This window comes from Palaemon carinicauda, chromosome 5, assembly GCF_036898095.1.
Source record: "Palaemon carinicauda isolate YSFRI2023 chromosome 5, ASM3689809v2, whole genome shotgun sequence".
Lineage (NCBI taxonomy): Eukaryota > Metazoa > Arthropoda > Malacostraca > Decapoda > Palaemonidae > Palaemon > Palaemon carinicauda.
In genome coordinates this window covers 144,527,523-144,550,775 of record NC_090729.1, presented here as the reverse complement: position 1 = coordinate 144,550,775, position 23,253 = coordinate 144,527,523, and the positions used below count along the sequence as shown (strand labels likewise).

The following is a 23,253-nucleotide window of genomic DNA, read 5'->3' as shown; positions in this document are numbered from 1 at the left end:
ATTCCTGTTTTCCCGAGGCTAAACTAACTAGTTTAGCTTTTCGATCTTGTGAGAGTAAAGCTCTGTTGATGGACCTTGATACTTATGGAGGTGTAGGCCCAAATGGCATTTTTCCTTTGTTTTTTTTTTTTATAAAGACAGCAGATTTCTTAGCTCCAAAGTTATCTGTTATTTTGTGCAAGTTAGCAAGAAGAGGAGCTTTTAGCACTTGTTGGAGAATTGGTAATGTTACTCCTCTATGTAAATGTGTTTGTGGTAGCTCAAGTCCCACTGATTACCGCCCAATTTCCATAACTCCCATATTATCTAAAGTTTTGGAACTTCTGCCAAAACGTCTTAATAGGTTTTCTGAAGGTAATCATCTATTCCCTAGTTTGCAATCTGGTTTTTGTAAAGGCCTTGGAGCATGTGATGCCCTTCTTATAATCTCCAATGCTGTACAGAAATCCCTTGATTGTGGTCAGGAAGTTCGTATGATTGTCCTTGATTCTAGTGCTGCTTTTGACCATGTTAATCATGAGGCCCTTGTTTTCAAACTCAAACAGTTGGGAGTGGGTGGGTTGTTTCTTAGAATTATTATTGATTTTTTAAGTAATAGATCTCAAAGAGTTGTTGTCGATGGGCACCATAGTGAGTATAGGAATGTGATATCCGGTGTTCCACAGGGTAGTGTTCTTGGCCCATTACTTTTCATACTATATACACATGACATGTGGTTTGGCCTAGAAAACAAGCTTGTTGCATATGCAGATGATGCTACTCTCTTTGCATCAATTCCATCCCCTGAATGTAGAGCTGGGGTTGGTGAATCCCTTAATAGAGATTTGGCTAAAATTAGTGCGTGGTGCAAATTATGGGGTATAAAGTTGAATCCTAATAAAACTCAAATTATGATTGTAAGTAGGTCAAGGATGGTGGCTCCTCAACATCCGGATCTCAGTATTGATAATGTTTCTTTAAATTTGTATGACTCTTTTAAAAGTTTAGGTGTGATTCTCGACAGAAAATTTACTTTTGAGAAACATTAGGTCTGTGTCTTCTTCAATTGCACAAAAAATTGGCTTATTGAGAAAGTCTCTTAAGATTTTCGGTGATCAATCTATTCTGAAGAAGTGTTTTAATTCTTTCATTCTACCTTGTTTTGAGTATTGTTCTTCCGTCAGGTGTTCAGCTGCTGATTCTCATCTTAATTTTTTGGACAGAAATTACGGGCTATTAAATTTCTTATTCCTGATCTAGATATTAATCTTTGGCACCGTCGTTCAATTAGTTCATTATGCATGTTGCATGAGATTTTTCATAACTCTGACCATCCTTTACATTCAGATCTCCCTGGACAATTCTATCCTGTTCGTAATACAAGGCAGGCAGTTAATTCTAATAGCCAGGCCTTCTCCATCATGAGGCTCAATACTACTCGGTATTCTAGAAGTTTTATTCCAGCTGTTACCAAGTTGTGGAATGATCTTCCTAATCGGTTAGTTGAATAAGTAGAACTTCAAAAGTTTTAAGTTGGAGCAAATGTTTTCATGTTGACCAGGCTGACATGAGTCTTTTTATAGTTTATATGACATATCTGTTTTTGACGTTTAAATAGTTTATATAGGACATATCTGTTTTGACGTTGTTACTGTTTTTAGAATGATTTATTGTTAATTTACACTCATCATTTATCTATTTCCTTATTTCTTTTCCTCACTGGGCTATTTTTCCCTATTGGAGCCCTTGGGCTTATATAAGTATCTTGCTTTTCCAACTAGGGTTTTAGCTTGGCTAATAATAATAATAATAAGCGACTTGAATAAAGAATACAATGAAATGAACGGCAAAAGTCTTATGTAATTTACATAACAAACCTATACCTACACGAGAGGAGCTCATCTTAAGAGCTGGCTATTCACCTCTTCAATGCACATATGAAAACAAATAAAATACTTTAATAAACTATTTACTCTACACTAGTCCAGCTTCGTAAGATATATATATATATATATATATATATATATATATATATATATATATATATATATATATATATATGTATATATGTGTGTGTGTGTTTGTGTGTGTGTGTGTGTGTGTATATTAAACATATTTTATTAAGCATGAAGAATAATAGGTTTTATCATGAGATCGTTATAAGTACCCCTTTACACATTTGTCGTCTACAACATCTGGACTTCATCCCCTAATCAATGTTTCTTTTCTGTCTTAAACACTTGATACACTTGACACATTCTTTTGTTAAAATTCGAGATCGGCTGCAGTAGGAATTAGGCTGCCATTACCACCGCCTTTGCTATAGTCTTTAACTTGCAGAAAAATAGGAATTAATTGATCATCCAAACAGGATAAAATTCGGTTTAATGCAACATAGAACAAAGAAACAAAATCGTTGATAAAAATTTTGATCTCGAATCAAATATTTAAGAATTTTTTTTTCTTTTTTAGCGATATGAACAAAGTGTGGAGTAATCCAATAACTTCCTTACATTCAGTTGGTTGTCTTTCTTCAAGTTTCCTTTGTCTTTCCACGATTCCAGATTAGGTGTAGCATTCATGTACGATGGCTGAAGGTTGCGTGATGAAGGACGAACCTGATTATACATCTGAGACTGACGACGAAGATGACGATGGATGCGAATGTACCTTTGATGCCTCAGTGGAGGATATGAGTACGTTTGATACATTTCTACAAATGTATAAACCGTCTGTTGTGAAAAGGTAGGGAGAAGAATGTGGATATGTTCAACATATATAGCATATTTCAGTCTCATCAGGTCTTGCCAAATGTTACCCTCCAACTGGACTATAAAGATGATTTTAATCTTTAATGTAGATAAGCTTCAAGTAAAAGCTAAAGAATTCAAAAAAAAAATTTTGGTCAAAACACAATCTTATATATATATATATATATATATATATATATATATATATATATATATATATATATATAGATATATATATATATATATATATATATATATATAGATATATATATATATATATATATATATATATATATATATATATATATATATATATACATATATAGATATATATATATATATATATATATATATATATATATATAATATATATATATATATATATATATTAGTACTTCAAGCACACTCTGTATTGTTAAACATTTTAGTAATACATAGTGATCCAACGGCTGATGTTAAGACTACATGCTAAATTATTTAGTCCATTATTTAGATGAACTAAGAGTGTGAAACACTGACGTAGGCTACATAACAAGTACCAAATTTTCTGTGACCTAATATTCTGACTTGTTTAGTTTTGATTCAATTCAACATACACCATTACAATAGTCTTTGCATCAACGCAGCATTACCAATACACGAAAACCTATGAAAACAGAATAAGTTCTGTTCTATTCAACAGGACTCGTTTGTTACGTTTTTTTGGGGAGGTGTATAACTGCAGATTGTTATTTGTGCAAAAGCAGGTATAGCACTTGCAAATCTCAATGTTTTGCGAAAATGTCAACTTTAACGTGATTTGATAGCGTCAGTCCTAATTTGTACTTTTTTCCCTTCAAAAAATACTGTAGATCGGATGGTATAAGGTGGATCGGCGTCAAAGGCCCAAAGTTCGACGACGAATATATTGAGCCAGCTCTACTAGAACTTTTAGAAGACTGGGAAGTAATGCAGAAAACCTGTCAGAAAATCACACCGAACGCCATCTTTGAAATGGCCAAGAAGCACAATTGCCTCTGTGGGAAATGGCTCATCCACAAGGGAACGGGCATTAAGATAGATCTTGCATGGGCGGCCATTGCCAGAGCAGTTGCTCTAGGACAATGTGGAATTTCCGCGAAAGTTAGCACCATCGACGACGCAGAAAGAATCTACATGGGCAAGACTGTGGTGTGCGTTTACAACGCTGACTTTACCGACCTGGAAGCTGTGGAAAAACTTGACAACGATATCAGGGAGGCTGGAATTAAGTGCAGCATTTCATATAAACCTGATGTCTATACTTACTTGGATATTTATCAAAATAATGAATGGGCAATCAAACCGACAATTTATACCAGTCAGTTTGATCTCGTATCAGGGAAATCGAAAATAGTAGCCACTTTTGGCAATCAAGTCTAAAATACTCCGAAAATAGGACAATCTAATTATGTTAATCAAAATCCAGCAGCAAGCTGGAGGAATAGGCGTACACAGGACATCCACGAAGAAGAGTTTTAAAGACAGCAATAGGTTACTAAAGTTGATAACAAGGTAATAGCTCAATCCATTTTAAAGTAGAGCTTTGGATTTTCATTAAAATTATTTTGTTTATAGTTAAAACGTGACTTAAGTAATAGCTAGGAAACTTCTCACAGATCCTCTTGGTCAATAGAGTCCTTTCAATGACGTCACTGGGAATCACCGGCGGCCATGCTGGAGGACATACAAAGCGAAAACATGGCAGCTGCTACAGCGAATATGGACAATGAGAGCGACTTTGTCAAGCAATTGTCGGGTGATGATAAGCGTTTTTACAAGCAGAAACTTGATCTAATTGATGGCCTAGATCCATACCAGATGCAGAATTCATTCAGTCAAAATATTGAGGATTTTCCCAGTATTTCATACATTGATATGGTGAACTACTTGGTACTGTCGGCCAACCCAGAACATGAGTGGGCATACATTTCCATTGAATAATCTGCTTCCAGAATTTGTTGTTTTTCCCTTTAATGCTTTTAAGTCCAAAATTAGATAAACACTAGGCCAATGAAGAGAGTGTTTATAATTATAAAGCTAATATTGATCATTTAGCCTAACCTTGTGTATTATAATTTTTGATTGTCAAAATGTATGTAAAAGTTTTGCATTATAATGTCAAATCTTTATCAGTTCATGCCTAACCATCTTATATACATATAAACATATGATGGACAAACTCTATTGTAATGCTCTTGGATGATCGTTTTGCTTCCTTGCAATTAAATGCGCAAGTTTAATTATTTTTTCTGTTTCATATATAAGCTGAAGACCCCTTCGGGTTAAACCAGCTTTCAGATATTATTATTTATAATCAATGTTTATTCATCACATAGGCCTGTATGTCTGCACAATTCAATACACAAATTAAAATAAATATAAATATACACTTAATTATATATATAGGCATGAGCACCTTGACGAAATAGACCTAGGTAAGTAGCCTTTGTTAATAGAGCCAATAAGGGCGCTTTTAATTTTTGTTTTGAAAATCTGAGATGCCCCTTTGATGTTTAAAAATTGAGATGCCTTCTCCCCCTCACACACTACACACTGAACTGACGATGATACTTGTGAAGTCACCCATGCAATCGGATATAGCATGTTTACACAGGAATAATGATACTTTTAGGGCATAGCCGAGACTGACCTGATATGAAATTATCAGAACAGATACGTGCGTAGGGTAGTGAGGATTCATGTAGATCAGCCCGTGAAATTCTGGTCAACCACAAGTCACGTCTGCCCTTGGATAATTCTTCTGTATCTTTTTCCTGATTCTGAATAACTGCCATTATGCGGTAGAAACTCTTGTCATCTCTTTGTCCTCGATTCCCACAGCCAACAATAGCGCAAAAACTGGGCATTGTGTGAATGTGAATGTGATGAGATGGCTAAATATTCAACAGTTCAACCATAGCTATTCACTGAACGCATCTTTGTTTGTCCTCCAAGATGGCGGACGGGAGTTTGATGACGTATAATGAAAGGACTCTATAGAGTACGTCCACGCCAACCTTTTATATAGAGGACAGAGCAGTTATGTTTCAAAGGTAGAGTATAATAATAATAATAATAATAATAATAATAATTATTATAATTATAATTATTATTTTTATCATTATTATTATCATTATCATTACAAGCTAAGCAAAAACCCTAGTTGTTTATTTTTCTTATGTAAGGTAACGTGCGTTTAGGGCCCGGCCAGACCAAGCGCGGCTAGCGGGGAGGTTAGCGGCAAGAGGTTCCAGCTGATAATTGAAACCTTAGGTATCTTATGTAGGTGGCCAAATAGGAGTCGCGACCTCGCGACTCCTATTTGGCCACCTACATAAGATACCTAAGGTTTCAATTATCAGCTGGAACCTCTTACCGCTAACCTCGCCGCTAGCCGCGCTTGGTCTGGCCGAGCCCTTAGGGCTCGGCCAGACCAAGTGCGTTGAGCGGCGAGGTTAGCGGCACGACTCGGAGGCAAGCCAGCAACGAAATGTTGGGTGGCCACACCGGAACCGCCACACCTCTCTTGCCTCCTCACTCCCAGCTGATAGCCTTCCTCGTAAACATGACGATGGTGTTTGAGTAGGAAATTACTTCCGATTGAAAATCGTTATTTTAATCTGAACTATAAATTACACAAGAGTCTGGATTCACGATTTTGATAAACAGAGAAGGGAAAATAAGTTAATTTTGAAATTAATGTTGCCAGTCTCGTTTGTACGGCGACAGATTTAATGAATATCTGCATATTTCACAAGTCTTTTGATTCTTTGATGAGAACATCCTTCCTGGATTCAGACTCAAAAAAACAAACGTCGAACTATAGACAGCCTTAATCTCTTTTTTACCAGCTATTATAATTGCTTCAGATATGATAAAGTTCACGAAAAATCATTGTCCCTTTCATTCCAGAATTAACTAGCATTTGCATAAGATATATTGTTTAAATATACATACGATTCTTTACACATTTGAAATTTTCTCTATATCTTATATATATATATATATATATATATATATATATATATATATATATATATATATATATATATATATACACGTGTGTATATATATATATATATATATATATATATATATATATATATATATATATATATACGTGTGTATATATATATATATATATATATATATATATATATATATATATATATATATATATATATATATATATATATATATATATATAAATAAATGGTGATTAAATAGGTTGCAAAGCACAATAAAGCGTAGGCCTACCCACTATTTTATTACCATCCATTTGCAGTTGATTGACATAACTTCCATTTATTTAACTTAATTTTTGCTCTCCGAAACACCTCCCAATAATTTGTTGATTAGTAATGGCTGGAAACGAACAATTGAACACGTACCCCTTCAGGAACTGATGAAAAATGGCGTAATCTTGGGTGAAGACGCTCAAGCCGCCGCGATTTTTTAAAACATGAAACGTAGTCTGGCGGCAACTGCAGCGGCTTGAGGCTTCCCGCGTCTCCTATCTGGCCACCTACATAAGATACTTAAGGTTTCAGTTATCAGCTGGAACCTCTTGCCGCTAACCTCCCCTCTAGCCGCGCTTGGTCTGGCCGGGCCCTTAGGGTTATTGGTTCATTAATATTGCCGTACAAGTTGTATAAAGGTTTGTTATTATTATTGCTATATGAGTTCATAGTTAGGATTTAAATCTTTTTTTGCTATCACATTGGATTACTTAACATATTACAGTAGTGTTAAAATTTTTAATTTGTAAAACCGATATATTGTGATATATATATATATATATATATATATATATATATATATATACACAGTATATATTTTGGGCTCAAGCCATGTCGTCCTGATAGAAGGTTCCTAGGAGTAGCTTCCTAAGGGATATTTGACTACAGTAATATTCCCAGAGAATTTACCTTTAGGCCTCCAGAATTCTAACTCCTGGCACGAATATCCTTAAATTTCTCTCAAGGATATCGCATAATATCAGGGGACGTATTCTTGACACGCCACATAGCAATCTGCACAGCGGATAGCGTTTACGCTTCGAGGGGGAAAGTGGCAGAATTAGAAGGGGAGCCGTATCAAGGTTACCCTAGTTCCCATACTACTATTGAGTATCACAACAGCGCCATATCCAATAAGGCGGACATTCCTAATACTGTAGCGATTTCGCACGGTGGTGTTCCCTGTTGATCTGACATTTTCGATCGATTTTCAAGGATTATTATTATGCAATCTCCAGCTTCTTTCATCTCTGAAAAGTTGAGTATTGAATCTTTACAATATGTGTATTTTAGCTCCTGTCTCATAGAGTAATTTATTGTGATTAGGAGCTAGGCCGGTTGCCGGAGGCGCCATGGGAGATGTTGTTCGTTAGGCATGTGTTATTTAGTTCCCAGTTTAAATAGCATTAATAATTTAATTATGGAAGCTATTTAGGCATCTTATACTTGTAAAGGTATCTATATGCATAATTTTCCTTTTCTGTGTCGACCGTATATGTCAGAGTTTCGGTGATATAGGTGACCGAGATCTCGCCTTGCCTAGGTAACCTAACCTAGGCAACATAGTATACTTTTGATATTTCCCCGGTTACCCTCGAGTATTGGTTATCAATTCATCGGAGATTGATATCTCCTAGAATTATTATATAACCGATATTCATCTCTATTAGGGATTTAAGGGTAATCTCTCTTCCCTCTGAGTGTAGCCTTAGGCTACAACCCTAGTGGGTTGTGCCTCAAGTTTTAATTCAGGCATGGCTAGCCTAGGGTGTTTTGTCCCGTCCCTTAACCGCAGATGGCAGGTTTTAGGATTCGGTCAGAACCTCAGAGTATCTAATCATGTGCTGACAGTCGGCCGGCAGGGTGAATAGTTATTCCCCAGCCGGCTAGGCTGACGGCATAGGAGGCTAGCCCTCCCTAGGCTACACCTGAAATGGTTGTATGATGCCGCCACCTTCTCCCTGTGGCCTAGTAGACTAGTCCAGTGCTCGCAGACCCTATGCTGAAGAGTAGTACACTTCTGAGGCCTAGGATGGCACGGCTTAGGAACTCTGTTTCTCCCTTGATGAGAGGAGGCGGCACTGCTGCCGTCCCTTTAACTGTATTGGCAGACCCTAGGCTGGAGAACTGTAAGTTTACTTGTGAACGAAGGTTCTGGAGTGGGAGGTGAGACCTTCCGGACTCACCAGTGGTAGCTTATACACCCCCCCCTGGAACCCCCCCAAAGCGGCGGCGCGAGCCCTAAACCACGCCCCCTTGGGCGGAGTTACCAGAGACGAGCGGGTTGACTCGGCAATGGAAGTCACATTTTTGAAGTTGTAATAGAACAAAAAATAACACAGAAGTGGTTGAGCTTACCTTGGTAGTGCAAGTTATGAAGGAATTACTGTGAAGGTGCAAATTGGTGGACATAAAGGTCTTTTTACTAGTAAATTCAATCTTCTTGTGCTCTCTTGGTTGATATGAATATTGAAAGATTCCAGTTAGTTTGTTTTCTGTGGAATAATAGTGATTGTATGTGTGTGTTCTTGTATATAGCCTACTCTGTTGAATTATGAAGTTGTTAGAATATTCCCTCCTAAGTACTGTACATGGTCTCCTCGGCTCACGGGGGAAGGGTTGGAGGGTGACCCAGACTTTGAGTCCGGAAGGTCTCACCTCCCACTCCAGAACCTTCGTTCACAAGTAAACTTACAGTTCTGGAGAGGGAGGTCTCAACCTTCCGGACTCACCAGTGGTAGCTAGGCAGATGCTTCAGGGGGCTTGAAGATGAAGTCCAGCGACCACAGCATCGAAAGTTCCCTGTAAGCCGAGGAGAGCATAGTAAGAGCTGAAGACAGAGTCGCTTCTCCAATTCATTCTGGACATGATTTCTTGTATCGATACTCCATTGTATAGCAGTCTTGATGAAGCTTGCCCCCTTATAGAGTGAAAATTCGTTGACTGTTTAGTTGCATTCGGGTCGGCTCTGAAAATGCACTCCCTAAAAAGTTGTCTCATTTTTTGTAGAGACATTATCTTGAAGTGTTCATCTAGCCATATGTGGTCTTTCCTGTCTATGTTTCTTTCCATACAGACTTTGTTGGTGTATTCCAAATAGAAGTTCAATTGTCTGACTGGACATATTTTTGGTCTGTTAGGAAGCTTCCTAAAGCTGATCTCTATTGGCGTGTAGTTGTTCTTTTGGTTTTTGGCCATGAAGGAAGGGTGGTTCCGTAAGACAATGTGTTCTGGGGTGAAGGTGCTCCTGGAAATGCTGAGATTGTTAAATTGATTAGCTCTTAAAGGGCAAGCTAAGGCTACTAGGAACAAGGTTTTCTGTGTCAGTAGTAAGGTAGAGTTATCTTTCGTGGTGTTGAGAAATGAAATTACTTTGTCTAGATCCCAGCCAGGGAACTGGTGAGAATTTCTAGGTTTCCTTCTATTAACTCCCGATATCATTGCTTTGACATATTTGTCCTCTGCAAGACAGTAACCTGGGAAATAGCCTGACAAGATAGGACCTAAAGCTGCTCTGTAGCTCTTCAGGGTGTTGTAAGATAGACCCTTGTCTATAAGGCGATTGAAAAATAAAATAATTGCTAACAGGGGAAATTTGTTGTCTCTTCCATACTCCTTGTGAATGAAACTTTTAAAAATGTTGTAAAGGTTTTCATACTTGTGCAAGGAGCTGTCCCTCAAGCTGACAGCAATTTTGGAGCAAACCTCAGGAGGAAAGACGTTAGGGAGCTGATCCTTTAAATTTTGAAGGCGATCAAAGTTGATTGGAGCTTTGCTGAGGGTGAGATACAATCCTTGAGAACTATCTGGTAGTCTTCTATCTTCACAATATATCGTTTGTGCTGCTTCGCGACTGACTTCACTAATGGAATCCATGGTTCCGTCCCCTGCGATATGGTGCAGAAAAGCATATTATTATTGCATTCTTTATTGATTTTAAAAGCTACTTTGTGTAGTAAGAATCCTGGTGGAAAGGCATAGAGGGGTGTTGATCCCTTCCAGCTAATCGTAAGTGCATTATTGCTGATGGCTTTTTGATTTGGAAGAGATGAACAGAACTTTTTGCACTTAGTATTGAAACCATTTGAGAACAGATCTATTTCTGGGGTGAAATTGAAGTCAGAGCAGATTAAGGAGAATAGACTGTCACTGAGGGAAGTTTCTGTGTGAATGGAACCCAGGTCCCTGGAAAGTGAGTCTGCGATGGTGTTACTTACTCCCCTGATCCATCTGGAATTTATCTGTATGTTGTGATCCTTCATGGTACTAAGTATTTTCCTGACTAGTTCATGGGCTAACTTGTTTCTGATACTACCCTGTTTCTTTATCCAACAATTAGTAACCTTTGAATCAACATGTATTAAGACTACCTTGTTGTATAACCTTGTGATGAAGTGTTCCAAAGAATAGAAGCAAGCTAATAACTCTCTTACATTGATGTGAAGGGAGGATTCTTCATTTGTCCAAGTTCCATTTATTGAGAGCATATTACCCGCTATTACTAATGCACCTCCCCAACCCTGGTTGGAAGCGTCAGTGAAAAGTTCTGCATCTATCTGTGGTTTTGGAATGTTAATCTCTCTGTACATTTGTCTCTGTTCCCATGGCTTTAGGTGTTTTTTGAAGGTGTGGGGAATGATTTTGTACCCTGAATTAAAATAACTGTGGTACCTGTGGAGATATTTAAGATGGAATCTTCCCAAGCTTGTATAGGATGCACTAAAATTTAAAGCTCCGATTAACATTTGATAGGAATGCAGGTCGGATTTAACAGAGTTGGAGAAAGCTTTGGCCAATTCGACACACTTCTCTATGTTTTTCCCACTGGGATTCATAGTTTTCTTAATCATATTGTAATGCACTCCTAAAAATTCAATTCTTTGAGTCGGTTCAATTGTAGATTTTTTAAGTGAGATATTCCATCCTAAGTCTGACAAGATCTTAATGACTAGCTGAATGTGATTTTTACATTTTACATAATCTTTTGCTAATATGAGAATGTCATCAAGATAGTTGAATATTAAGATGTTATATGAGGTTCTAATATACTTGATCACTGTGTACATTATTTTTGAAAAAATATAAGGTGCTGTCTTTAGTCCAAAGGGTATCACAGTCCATTTGAACTTCCTTTTACCTAGTTTGAAGGTTAGAAATTTCTGGCTATTTGCATGTAATGGAATGTGCCAATAAGCATCTTTTAAATCTAGTTTGCAGGCCCAAGAGTTTAGATGTAGATAGGGAAATATAGTATTGGCCTTGAGCATGGTAAAAGAAGGTTTTTTAATCATGGTGTTGAGCACTTTCATGTCAAAGATTAGTCGTACTGTTCCATCTGGTTTGAATTTATAAAATATGTGGTTGGAGTAGTAAAAGGAAGTTCTGGGGATCTGCTCTATGACACCTAGTTTTAGCAGTCTGTCACATTCACTTTCCAATATTTTACGCTTGTTAATTGAATAAAATCTATCTTTACCTGTTCTTTTTAATGACCTCTGGGCTTTAAGTTTATTATTAAACGGAATTCTCACCCCTTCATTGATAATTTTACAAGCAAAAGAGGCATTAGGAAGCTTTCTCCAACTATCAATATTCATCAATAATGACTTACCTATCCTATTCTCTGGGGGGCTCTGGGAGGAGTTATTCATTGGTTTTGAGGCCAAAGGCGAGGTCTCTTTACTTCTATCTTGATTTATAGCATTTGGCCCAATGTCATGATGGTCTGGTGCGGAGCAAAGCTCGTTATTATCTGGTGCTGAGCAAAGCTCATTAACCACTGGTGCTGAGCAAAGCTCGTAATTAACTGGTGCTGAGCAAAGCTCATTAACTGGTGCTGAGCAAAGCTCATTAACTGGTGCTGAGCAAAGCTCATTATTAACTGGTGCAGAGTAAACATCGTTATCAACTGGTGCATAGAATATTGGTGCTGAAAAAATTTCTCTTTGAACTGGTGCGGAGCATGGCTCAATTTCTAGGGTCTTTCTTTTCTCTGGCTCCTGAACTATTAGCTTGTCCATTTTGTGACCTCCCCCCCCTGTACCCACCTCGCCTATTACCTCTTCTAAGTGGCTGAGACTTGAATCTAAAGTTAGGGTTACCTTTGAGGAAACTGAACCTTCTTCCCTGAAATCTGCCCCCGAAGTTGAATTTCCTACCCCTGAAGTTTGCTGCCCCTCCTCTGAGGAGGGGACCTTTGTGAAAGCAGGCAGCAATGGCTGATTTTTGGTCTTCAGTTAAATTCCAAACTTCTTTAATGTCTGCTTTGATTATAAGATCTCTTACTTCTTCCTTGAGGTATCTAGGAAGTGCTCTGCTTCTGAAATTTCTTATCAAATTTTGTATGAGGTCTATGCTCCTCCTTAGGGGACCAATAATAATTTTGGACAAAAAATCAATGTCATTTACTTTGGAGGGGTATACAATGTGTGCCAGTGCTGCATGCCCTTGAAAGGCAGAAATACTCATTTTAATATTTTCAATGTCATAAAAAAATTTTCTCTTATAACTGTCATCAAATACCTTACCTTCAGGCCAGAAATTCAACTTTGGAGTATTAATTAATTTAAAAAAGTCTGAGAACTCCTTATTTTGACTACTAACAAAGAATTTATCCCGGTTATCACTATGGCCTTCACTGAAAGTTAATGCTACTAGTGAATTATTCAATTGAATTTTCCCTTCTCTATGAAAAGATGGTTCAGCTTTGAAATTGGTGGAAATATATGAAGGAATGGGTTTATTGAATGTAAGAAGGTTGAAATCTTCGTAATCACTTTCGTCTCCATTATTATAAAAGGAAAAAAGGTCTAAATTTGCACTTTCAGGTAATTCAGGTGATCGTCTTGAGCGCTTAGTAGGAGGGGGAGCCTCATTCTTCTTAGCAGGTGAACCACTTCTGCCGAGATGAATGTTTAATATCAGTGATTTAATTACCATAGAATAATTGAAATTTTGTTCAACAGGTATAGTAAATATGGACAGCAGCGGACCTAGAAGGCTGAAGTCAGGCAATGGGGTTCACGACTCAAATAGCCCTCTTAGGTTAATTCAGTGCCATATTTAAGTGAATGATAAGTTTAAATCTGTTATTATTAATAAACTAGACCTGCCTCATATGTAACCCTTATCAGATAGCCCCCCAGGGCCTAGGCTAGTGTCGATAGGTTTAAAGCGAGAAATGTAAGCTCGAACTTACCTGTGGTCTAGCCTACTGCCTATTAAGCGCGTGCTTTTAATGTGTCAGGCAAGCAATTTGTTTTGTGTGCTTAATTATAATTTTGTAATATATAAAAATTGGAGTATTTAGTTTGTTTATACCGATTAATCGTGTAGTAATCATGCACATGCTTTGTTTAAGCTACTTACGCTATGTTCGGAAGTGCCTGCTCTAAGCATTCAAATCATAACAAGCTTACGTATGGGGGCCGCCATTTGCATTTGTGACGTCATTAGTCTAAATCAGCTGCTTTCCATATGACGTTTTCGTTGTAAACAGAATTTAAAACCTTACCTTTTCTGGATGATTTGCATAAGAGTTTGATTCTGTTGTAGTAACATATTTACGATATCAGAATTAGAAGGCATATCACTATCTGCAGTCGATTGTGTGCGTTTTTCGTTACTGATTACGTTCTCCTCTCCGCTGGAGTCTTCGCTAAGCCGATGCACCTCCGCGGAGGTAAGAATTTGCCTAGACATAATTAAGCCGTGGGCTGAGATATTACTCTGGTTGCTGAGTGCAGGATAATGAAAATCAGCAAATGTTGGGAGCAGCGGGAGGGAAAAAGAGGAGAACGTTCTGTGCCGAAGTCAACTTCAGAAATGTGACTTCCATTGCCGAGTCAACCCGCTCGTCTCTGGTAACTCCGCCCAAGGGGGCGTGGTTTAGGGCTCGCGCCGCCGCTTGGGGGGGTTCCAGGGGGGGGTGTATAAGCTACCACTGGTGAGTCCGGAAGGTTGAGACCTCCCTCTCCAGAATAGAAGATTCTCCTGCCGCCTAGGATGGCGCCGATACTGAAACAGAGTTTCTTAAGGGTGTGTAGGACCGGCAACCTTGTCGGCTCCTTCCACGCCTCATACAGGACCCTTTTCCCTCCCCCTCTGCTCTTTTATGATGGCCGAGCAATTGTCTTTCTTTGAGCCGTCGTCCTGCAACCTCACTGTTGCCGGTGGGTTGCGGGGGCCGGCCAGACTCCCTCTCTGCAGCCGTTGTCCGGCTGCCTGCGGATATGCCAGCTGCAGGCAACCATGACAACTGCCGGCGGCCATGTTGGCTGCCGGCGACCATATGTTTTACAAACTGTCGGCGGCTGGCGGCTGGCGGCAACCATGATGGTTGTGGATGGGAAGTCCCTTCTGTCATCAAGGTTCTTCAGTTCTCCCTTGGACTGTTGGCCACAAGTTCTGTTGTCAGGGTATTGCTCTGCCAGGCCGGCACAGATAGGTGCTGACTCATCCGGCAGCACGCCGACTGTACTAGTGCTGCTGGATGCTAGCCTGCCAACTGCCTGCCGACTAGACCTTACCGGCGATAGTACTGTGGCTGGATGGAAGCCTGAATGTTACATTCTCCCCTTCCATTTGAACCTTCTTTCTGGGGAAAGACAGTAAATTAGACTTTTACATCCTTAATTACTGTATACATACACAGTAATAAGGTAGCCTTCACTCCATGCTGTCTCTATCTCTTTTAGCTAGCATGCTGGCTGTGCCGGCAGGAACTAGCTGTGCCGGCAGGAACTAACTATGCCGGCTGAATTACAGTATATGTTTAGACAGATAGTCAGTATATTTGCAGTATAGGATATACTGCAGATAGAAAAACTACTGTATATATTATACAAGTAGTTATTTTCCAATATATCTTGGGTATCCTTGCCCGGGTGTTTGCTGAGACCAATCCTATATTGAAAGAATAGAATTTCCTCAATATTCTGATTAGAAATCAGTTTTCATATTACCATATAATATTAGATATTTTAAAGGGCTGGTGGTATTACACTTCTAACCCTTAAAGGGTAGAACCCTTATCCTTGAGTCTCCCTGATCAGGAAACTCTATGATTTAATATTGTAAGGGAGGTCACAGCAAATAGGCTGGGTAGGATACACAAATATATGTCTTTTATATTCCCTATTCCAGTAGGCATCATGCCGGCTGGACCTTGCCGTCAGATGCTTGCCACAAAGGCAGCACACTGGCTGAACTACATTATATATAATTATTTGCAATATAGTATATACAGCAAACAGAAAACTATAGTATGATTATACAGTAGTTATTTCTAACATATCTTGGGTACCCTTGTGTGCGCTTCTGCTGGTACCGTTGCTATATTGAAAAAATAGAATGCCTTCAATACTCTGATTAGAAATCAGTCATCCTTACCCCACAGTGTTAAGAATAAAAAGGGGCAGTGACTTGTACACTTCTCTAGCCCTAGGGGTTAGAACCCTTTAGTTGGAGTTCCCTTGATAGAGGAATCTCCTTATAGTTAATACTGAGGGGAGGTAACAGCATTTGCTTGCAGGGGATACACAATTATGTGTCTCCCACTATCCCTTTATAGCTTACTATCCTAAGCTATTGTGTTAAAAGGTGACTTCTATATATTGCTTATCAGTGAGATAATCAATTGTATACTCATTCTGCTTTCCTTCCTTTACAGGAGGAACTCCAGATGACATGTGTTGCAGTCTTCTGCAATATCAAGAGTAAGTGTTTTTACGGTCATAATACATGCAGGTTTCATGCCCCCTGCAATATTACATCCGAATCCCTGCATTATTGGAACCCGTAAGCTTGTAATGTATGTCGGACCTTAATGTCCGAGGGTTTTGAGAATCCCAAGTCGATAAGAGTCTACGGATGCAGCTCGTAACAAACTACGCAACTGGGTGAGAGGCTTCCAGAAAATCTCTCAGGGACCATACCTACCTAATGATAGGATGCGTAACCTACTATTCCCGAAAGAAAGTAAGGAAATAGTGGTGCCCCAGTTATGATTCACACCTCCCTGGGGCCAGATAGCCTTTGGGACAGAGGGTAGGAAGCCCCCACGGGAAGAGGGGGAGAATGTCGTGTCGGAATTGTTTCCGTCTGTGCCGGCTCTAGAGCCATTGACATCGACATCTTCACCCCCCTACCCCTCTATTAGATGGAATGGACCAATTATGGGCCCAAATGAAAGGTCTAATAGAAAACCTTCTCAAACAAGATGAAAAGGGGTCTTACAAACGACCCAGAGACCAAGACCTTCCGACATGCTCCAAAACCAATCCCTGGAGGTTTGCGGAGCTTATGCCAATTTTAAACGGCAAACTCTACATCTCGGAGAAGATGGGTGCTGTTGCTTTGGACAAAATACAATTTTAGCCAAGCTTTGATGCTTTCCTTAATTGCTTCATTCGTCTGAGACATGAACCAACGTCAAGAAAAGATACGGAACTCAAGGTCGTCATGGTTCTCGACCATGATAAGGCACAGGCTATCTTGTCAAGTAGCCTGAGAAAGGCGGGTCACTCGGTGTCGAAAGTAGTCACACTAGGTAACAAACACCCTTCCTTTCTTGCTCCTGCTTCAATATCATTCCCCTTTATGTGGAAAGCATTTAAATCTGTTGCTAAGGCATTGGAATCAGGTAGACCTTGTCCTGCACTCGAGGAGTGCAAGCCTCTGTCACTAGCTTTTCCCAGGCAGGAGAAGGATTGAAAGGAAGTCCACTTAACCTTTTCAGTAGGAAGACTAGATGCGGATGGCGCTAGTCGACAGTCGAGTGAGAATCTTCCTAAACTATCCGAGTTTCTTTTGTATAACGAACAAGAGACAAAGGAGAGACTTGCAGCCTCCCTATCCCCACAGAACTGCATAGAGTTGTGTTCAACCCACCAAACTACCCCAGACATGCTCATGGTCTTGGCCAAAATGCATATGGCCACCTTAGTAAAAGACCTTTATGCCTTTATGAAGGCTAGGAGAGCCTGTAGAGAGTTTGTGTTCGCTGCCGCGACAGTGAAACACGAAACCAGGAAGCTGATATCTTCCAACATCTGGGGTAGAGACCTCTTCCCAAACGAGATAGTTAGAAAGACGATTAAGGAGGCCACCACGCAGAACATAGGGCTTCTCCAAAAGTGGGGCATCCTTTCAAAGAGAAAGTCTTCCGCAGTTGTGGGTCCCCAAGCTAAAAGGAAGACGGAAAAGTCTAGTAGTTTTCCTCGGGATGTTCAACAACATCTCACAGTCACAATGACCGCAGTGCCACAGGCAAGCGGTCAAATATGTAAACCTTCTGATCAAGTGAAGCAAACAGACGCTTCTGGTAGGAGGGAGGTTCCTTCAGGATTGCTGGACCTTCGATCCTTGGGTCCAAGGCCTAATCAAGATGGGACTAGGATGGGAGGTAGACATGCCTCCACCATCATTTCCTCAACTCTTCCTCCACTCCAAAACTCTCCTGGAAGAGTATACCTTAGAGCTCTAGAGCGTACAGGAGGTAAGGAAAGTAGAGTCCATCGAATTCCAGGGAAGGCTGTTTGGTGTTCAAGAGAAGGACTCAAGAAAAATCAGTTATTCTGGACTTGTCGCCACTCAACAAGTTTAAATAAAACAGCAAGTTCAGAATGTTAATCCTTCTGAACATAAGGACCTTACTTCAAGAAAGGGTGTTCGCAGTCTTGTCAGACCTGAAAGATGTCCATTGACAACTTCCAGTCAGTCACCCCCTCCCCTCCTACCTAGGATTCAAGTTACAGAGGATAATGTATGTCCTAGGAAAGATATTTGTCGGACTAAACATAGTCCTAAGCATCTTCACGGGATTAGCGGACACAGTCACGCAAAAACCAAGAATAGAAATGGTTCAGGCAACGATGTACCTGGATGAAAGGCTGGGGTGGGCAGCACCCGAAGTGGCTGGTCTGTGATCATCCAAGGAAGTGATTCGGTTCCCGGAACATTGAGAATGCGAGATAAGCTTCAAGAAGTCTCAATTCTCTCCAGCTCAAAGGCTTCAATGGCTAAAAAACCATTGAAACCTGTAGTCACACCAACTCTCCTTTCTCTTGGGAATGTAAAAGGAGATCACAGGGTTGGTCAAGAGACTATGGTAATCAGTCAGGATTCCAAGACGCTAACAGGGAGAAGTTCAGAACTCTCTCCAGTTTGCAACACTGACAGACCCAGTGCTAAGAGCACAGCTGATAGATGCGTTAAGAGTCTGGAGAAGATACGCATCAAACGCTCTCGAAGAGATCTAAAAGGACCAATATTGGTTTTTCCTTAGTCGCTTCCCCTACAATGGTCAAATGCCAAAAGCCTATTGAAGCCCATGTTGGTCCTGTCATGGATGGAGAAACTCTCTCCACACAGATCAGACCTCCTCAGGTTGATCTGGGACATCGAAGCGATAATGAGATGTCAGAACCGACAAGGCTAGAGAACGTCTCATACAGTCTAGGTGACGTTAACCATCCCTTACCTAAAGGGATGGCACCTATCAGCAGTTCATGTACAATCAATCCGCAATGTGACAGCGGATGTTCTACTCTGGCTCAAGCCCGTAGAGTTGGAATGGTCCACAGACACAGACCTATTCTTTCCCAGATGGGAACAAGTCCCAGAACTGCAGATCGACCTCTTCGTCACGAGCGTCATCAAAAAACTACCTCGATAAGTAGCTCCATACAAGGATCCTCTAGTGGAGATAACAGACATCATGTCTCTATTATAGAAGGGATGGACTCAGGAATTCCTGTTCATCCCATCCAATCTCCTGCTGAAGGTCTGTTATAATATTGTTTTGTCCTTTTTCTCTTTCATACCTCACTCTGAAACGTTTGTCTGGTGATCTTTTCATACTTTGTTTACTTACCTGATGGAGGGACAGTCAAAGCAACTTAGGCTATCAAGTAATTCTCTGTTTCTTTTGTATTTCCTTTTGTTTATTCCATTTGGTTTAATTAGATTTACTTTGAGGATCTAACATAGTTTGTATTACATTTATTATGGGGTCTGCTAATTATGTTCATGATTGTTTCAGGGAATAATCTACTGAAGTTTAAGTTGAATAAAGCTTGGGTAGCAGCAGCCAAGTCTTTTAATGTCACAACAATTTATTCAACTTAAACTATGGAGAAACTATTGAAGCCTGCCCGTTTGGATGTGGACCCTAGCCTCCCTTCTGCAGCAAAGGAATGGCGGCATTGGCACAAGACGTTTTCCAACTTTATTCAAGAATGTGGTGAAAATGCACCAAATAAATTAAGGACACTTGTGAACTATGTCAGTCATAATGTGTATGAATACATTGAGGAGTGTGTGGATTATGATACTGCCATTTCTACGTTGGAAAAGTTATATGTTAAGGCACCTAATGAAATATTCGCCAGACATTTACTTGCTACTCGCCAACAAAAGGCAGGGGAAACTTTGTATGTGTTTCTGAGAGAATTGCGTAAATTAGATAAGGACTGTAATTTTAAGCCAGTTAGTGCAGAACAATACAGAGAGGAGTTGATCAGGGATGCTTTCATAAATGGCCTGGCCTCACCTGTGATTCGGCAACGTCTTCTTGAAAATAAAACTCTGGACTTACAGGCAGCTTATGACCAGGCTTACTCTTTAGACCTACCCAAACGTAATGCTAGTTTTTACAGTCACATGCTTCCTCATGTTGGGCATACTGCTGCTGTGGTTACATCGGATCCTGCACTTATCACAGATGATCATGTGAAGAGTGGACCAACGTCTGAGAGCTGTGAGGTAACTGCTGGAACTCAAGTATTAGTGACTACTCTGTCCATGAAGAGAAAGTGCTTTTTTTGTGGAGTTCCCTATCATATTCGTGCACACTGTCCAGCTCGGGATTCTATTTGCAATAAATGTGGCAAGAAGGGGCACTTTGCAAAAGCGTGCCTGTCTAAATCTACATATGGAGGTAAATCTACAACAGCTACAGTATTTGATCCCTCACAGTCATCTGTTCTTGCAGCTAATGCTGGTACCTCTTTTCCTCAGAGCCTCTATCGGGCAGCTACCTTGACAACAATTAAAGGACGGAAGTTGACAGCCCTTGTCGACTCGTGCAGTGATGACAGTTATGTAGATGAAGATGTAGCGAGGGAATTGAAGCTACCAATACATCCCACTGATAAAGACGTCGCTTTAGCACAGAAATCTTTGCATACACACTCTCCAGGTTATGTCAATGTAGACTTGACTCTTCATCTTAATGGAGAAACTTATCCATCCACACGTCTAGCAGTAATGAAGGATTTATGTTCAGGAGTATTACTTGGTCAGAACTTCCAAGAGCAGCATCAGAAAGTGACTATTGAATACAGTGGGCCGAAACCAGCACTCAACTTATCTGGTGCTAAGCCCTACTGTTCGTTGGCAGCCGCTGCTGTGGATGAACCTTCTATCTTCCAGCATTTGTTACCTAATTGTAAGCCTATTGTCACTAAATCAAGACATTACTATAAGGATGACAAAGAATTCATTGAAGCGGAGACTAGTCGTCTCTTGGCTGAGGGTGTTATTGAGGATAGCATATCACCATGGAGAGCTCAAGTTGTGGTGGTTAAGGATTCCTTTAATCGGCATAAGAAAAGGATGTGTGTTGATTATTTGCAAACTATAAATCTGTTTACAGAACTGGATGCTTATCCATTACCAAGGATTGACACCATGGTTAATGAACTCTCAACATATTGTGTATTTTCGACTTATGACTTGAAAAGCGCTTACCACCAAGTCCCACTAAAGGAATCAGACAAGAAGTATACAGCTTTTGAAGCCAACAAACGCCTGTACCAGTTCTGCAGAGTACCTTTCGGAGTTACCAATGGAGTTGCAGCCTTCCAACGAACTATGGATAAGTTGGTGAAAGAAGAAAACTTACAAGGTGCTTAACCATATTTGGACAATATCACTATTGCTGGACACACTCAAGAACAACATGATCAGAACGTGCAGCGCTTTCTTGAGGTCATCAACAAGAGGAACCTAACTCTCAATGCTACTAAAACTATTAAATCTGTGCGTACCATTAATATTCTTAGCTACTGTGTGGGGAATGGTGTAATAAAGCCTGACATGGAAAGACTCCGGCCTCTACAAGAACTACCACCTCCCACTAGTCAAGGATCTTTAAAGAGGGCAATGGGTATGTTTGCTTATTACGCTAAATGGATACAGAATTTTTCTGCTAAGATTCAGCCACTGGCAAGAGTAAAGAAATTTCCTTTAGATGAAGAAGCTTTGCAGGCTTTCGAACTACTCAAACAAGAACTTGAAGGAGCAACGCTACACTCTGTGGATGAAAATTTGCCTTTTGAGGTCGAATGTGATGCCTCGGAAGTAGCAGTCTCAGCAGTACTCAACCAGAATGGCAGACCTGTGGCCTTCATGTCTAGGACTTTACAAGGAAGTGAAATTCACTATCACATCGTAGAGAAGGAGGCCATGGCTATCGTGGAGGCTGTACGTAAGTGGAGTCATTTTCTTGCTAGACAACACTTTGATCTCGTTACAGACCAACGTTCTGTGGCCTTCATGTTTGATAACAGGAAACGCACTAAAGTTAAGAATAATAAGATCCAGGAATGGCGGATGGAACTCGCAGCCTTCAGTTATACAGTACATTAAAGAGAATGTGGTTCCTGATGCCTTCACCCGAGCTTTTTGCGGTTCTGTGGTTTCTACGTCATCTACCCTCACTGAATTACATGGGAATCTGTGCCATCCAGGAGTGACTCGCTTGTTGCACTTTGTGAGATCGAAAAATCTTCCTTTTTCCACTGAGGACGTTAAGAAGGTCTGTGCTTCTTGCAGGATATGTGCAGAATTGAAACCAAGATTCTACAAATTCCAAGAAGGAACACTCATCAAGGCGACACAACCAATGGAGAGATTAAGCATTGACTTTAAAGGACCAGTTCCGACGGCCTCGCGCAACCCATATCTACTTATTGTGGTTGAAGAATATTCCCGTTTTCCTTTCGCTTTTCCGTGTCCCAACATGAACACAACTACAGTGATTAGGTGCTTAGAACAAATATTCAGCCTGTATGGGATGCCTCAGTATATACATTCAGATCAACAAACCTCATTCATGTCTAGGGAGCTCAAAACCTATCTCGCACAGAAGGGAGTTGCAACAAGTCGAACTACCCCTTTTCATCCAATCGGTAACGGGCAAGTGGAGCGGCTCAATGGTACAGTATGGAAGGCAATCCAGTTGGCACTCAGGTCTCGAAATCTTCCCGATCAGCACTGGGAATTAGTACTCACTGATGTGGTACATTCACTTAGATCCCTTCTGTCGACAGCAACTAATGTCACACCCCATGAATGCTTTTTTGGATTTCCACGCCGCTCATCCTCGGGGAGCTCTCTGCCTTCGTGGCTCATGTCGTCAGGACCGGTATTATTGAGGAAATTTGTCAGAACAAGCAAAAATGAACCCCTAGTGGATGAAG

The 23,253-nt window shown here is 40.1% G+C and overlaps 2 protein-coding genes across 9 annotated transcripts in view; both read left to right on the top strand.

Moving 5' to 3' along the window:
• LOC137641533 (UPF0696 protein C11orf68 homolog) overlaps window positions 1-5,826 on the top strand; it is a 67,512-nt gene extending 61,686 nt beyond the window's left edge. For 7 of the 8 annotated variants that reach the window (XM_068374175.1, XM_068374174.1, XM_068374172.1 and 4 more), the window contains 2 exons: window positions 2,544-2,724; window positions 3,581-5,826. In XM_068374175.1, coding sequence (XP_068230276.1) covers window positions 2,567-2,724; window positions 3,581-4,130 — 708 coding nt within the window. In that variant the 5' untranslated portion in view covers window positions 2,544-2,566 and the 3' untranslated portion in view covers window positions 4,131-5,826. The remainder of the gene's footprint in view (window positions 1-2,543; window positions 2,725-3,580) is intronic. The other variant, XM_068374180.1, reaches the window with a different exon arrangement.
• LOC137641184 (uncharacterized) lies at window positions 4,159-21,685 on the top strand. The gene is made up of 4 exons (XM_068373623.1): window positions 4,159-4,262; window positions 20,161-20,551; window positions 20,789-20,969; window positions 21,426-21,685. The coding sequence occupies exons 1-4, from the start codon at window positions 4,159-4,161 to the stop codon at window positions 21,683-21,685; spliced, it is 936 nt and encodes a 311-aa protein (XP_068229724.1).
• The last annotated feature ends 1,568 nt before the right edge of the window (window positions 21,686-23,253 follow it).

Coding starts and splice junctions, on each gene's coding strand:
- LOC137641184 (XM_068373623.1), top strand. CDS start 4,159: ATGTTAATCAAAATCCAGCAGCAAGCTGGAGGAATAGGCGTACACAGG. Junction 20,552..20,788: donor AGGTAACTGCTGGAACTCAA/GTATTAGTGACT, acceptor TCTTTTCCTCAG/AGCCTCTATCGGGCAGCTAC. Junction 20,970..21,425: donor TTTGCATACACACTCTCCAG/GTTATGTCAATG, acceptor ATCTGTTTACAG/AACTGGATGCTTATCCATTA.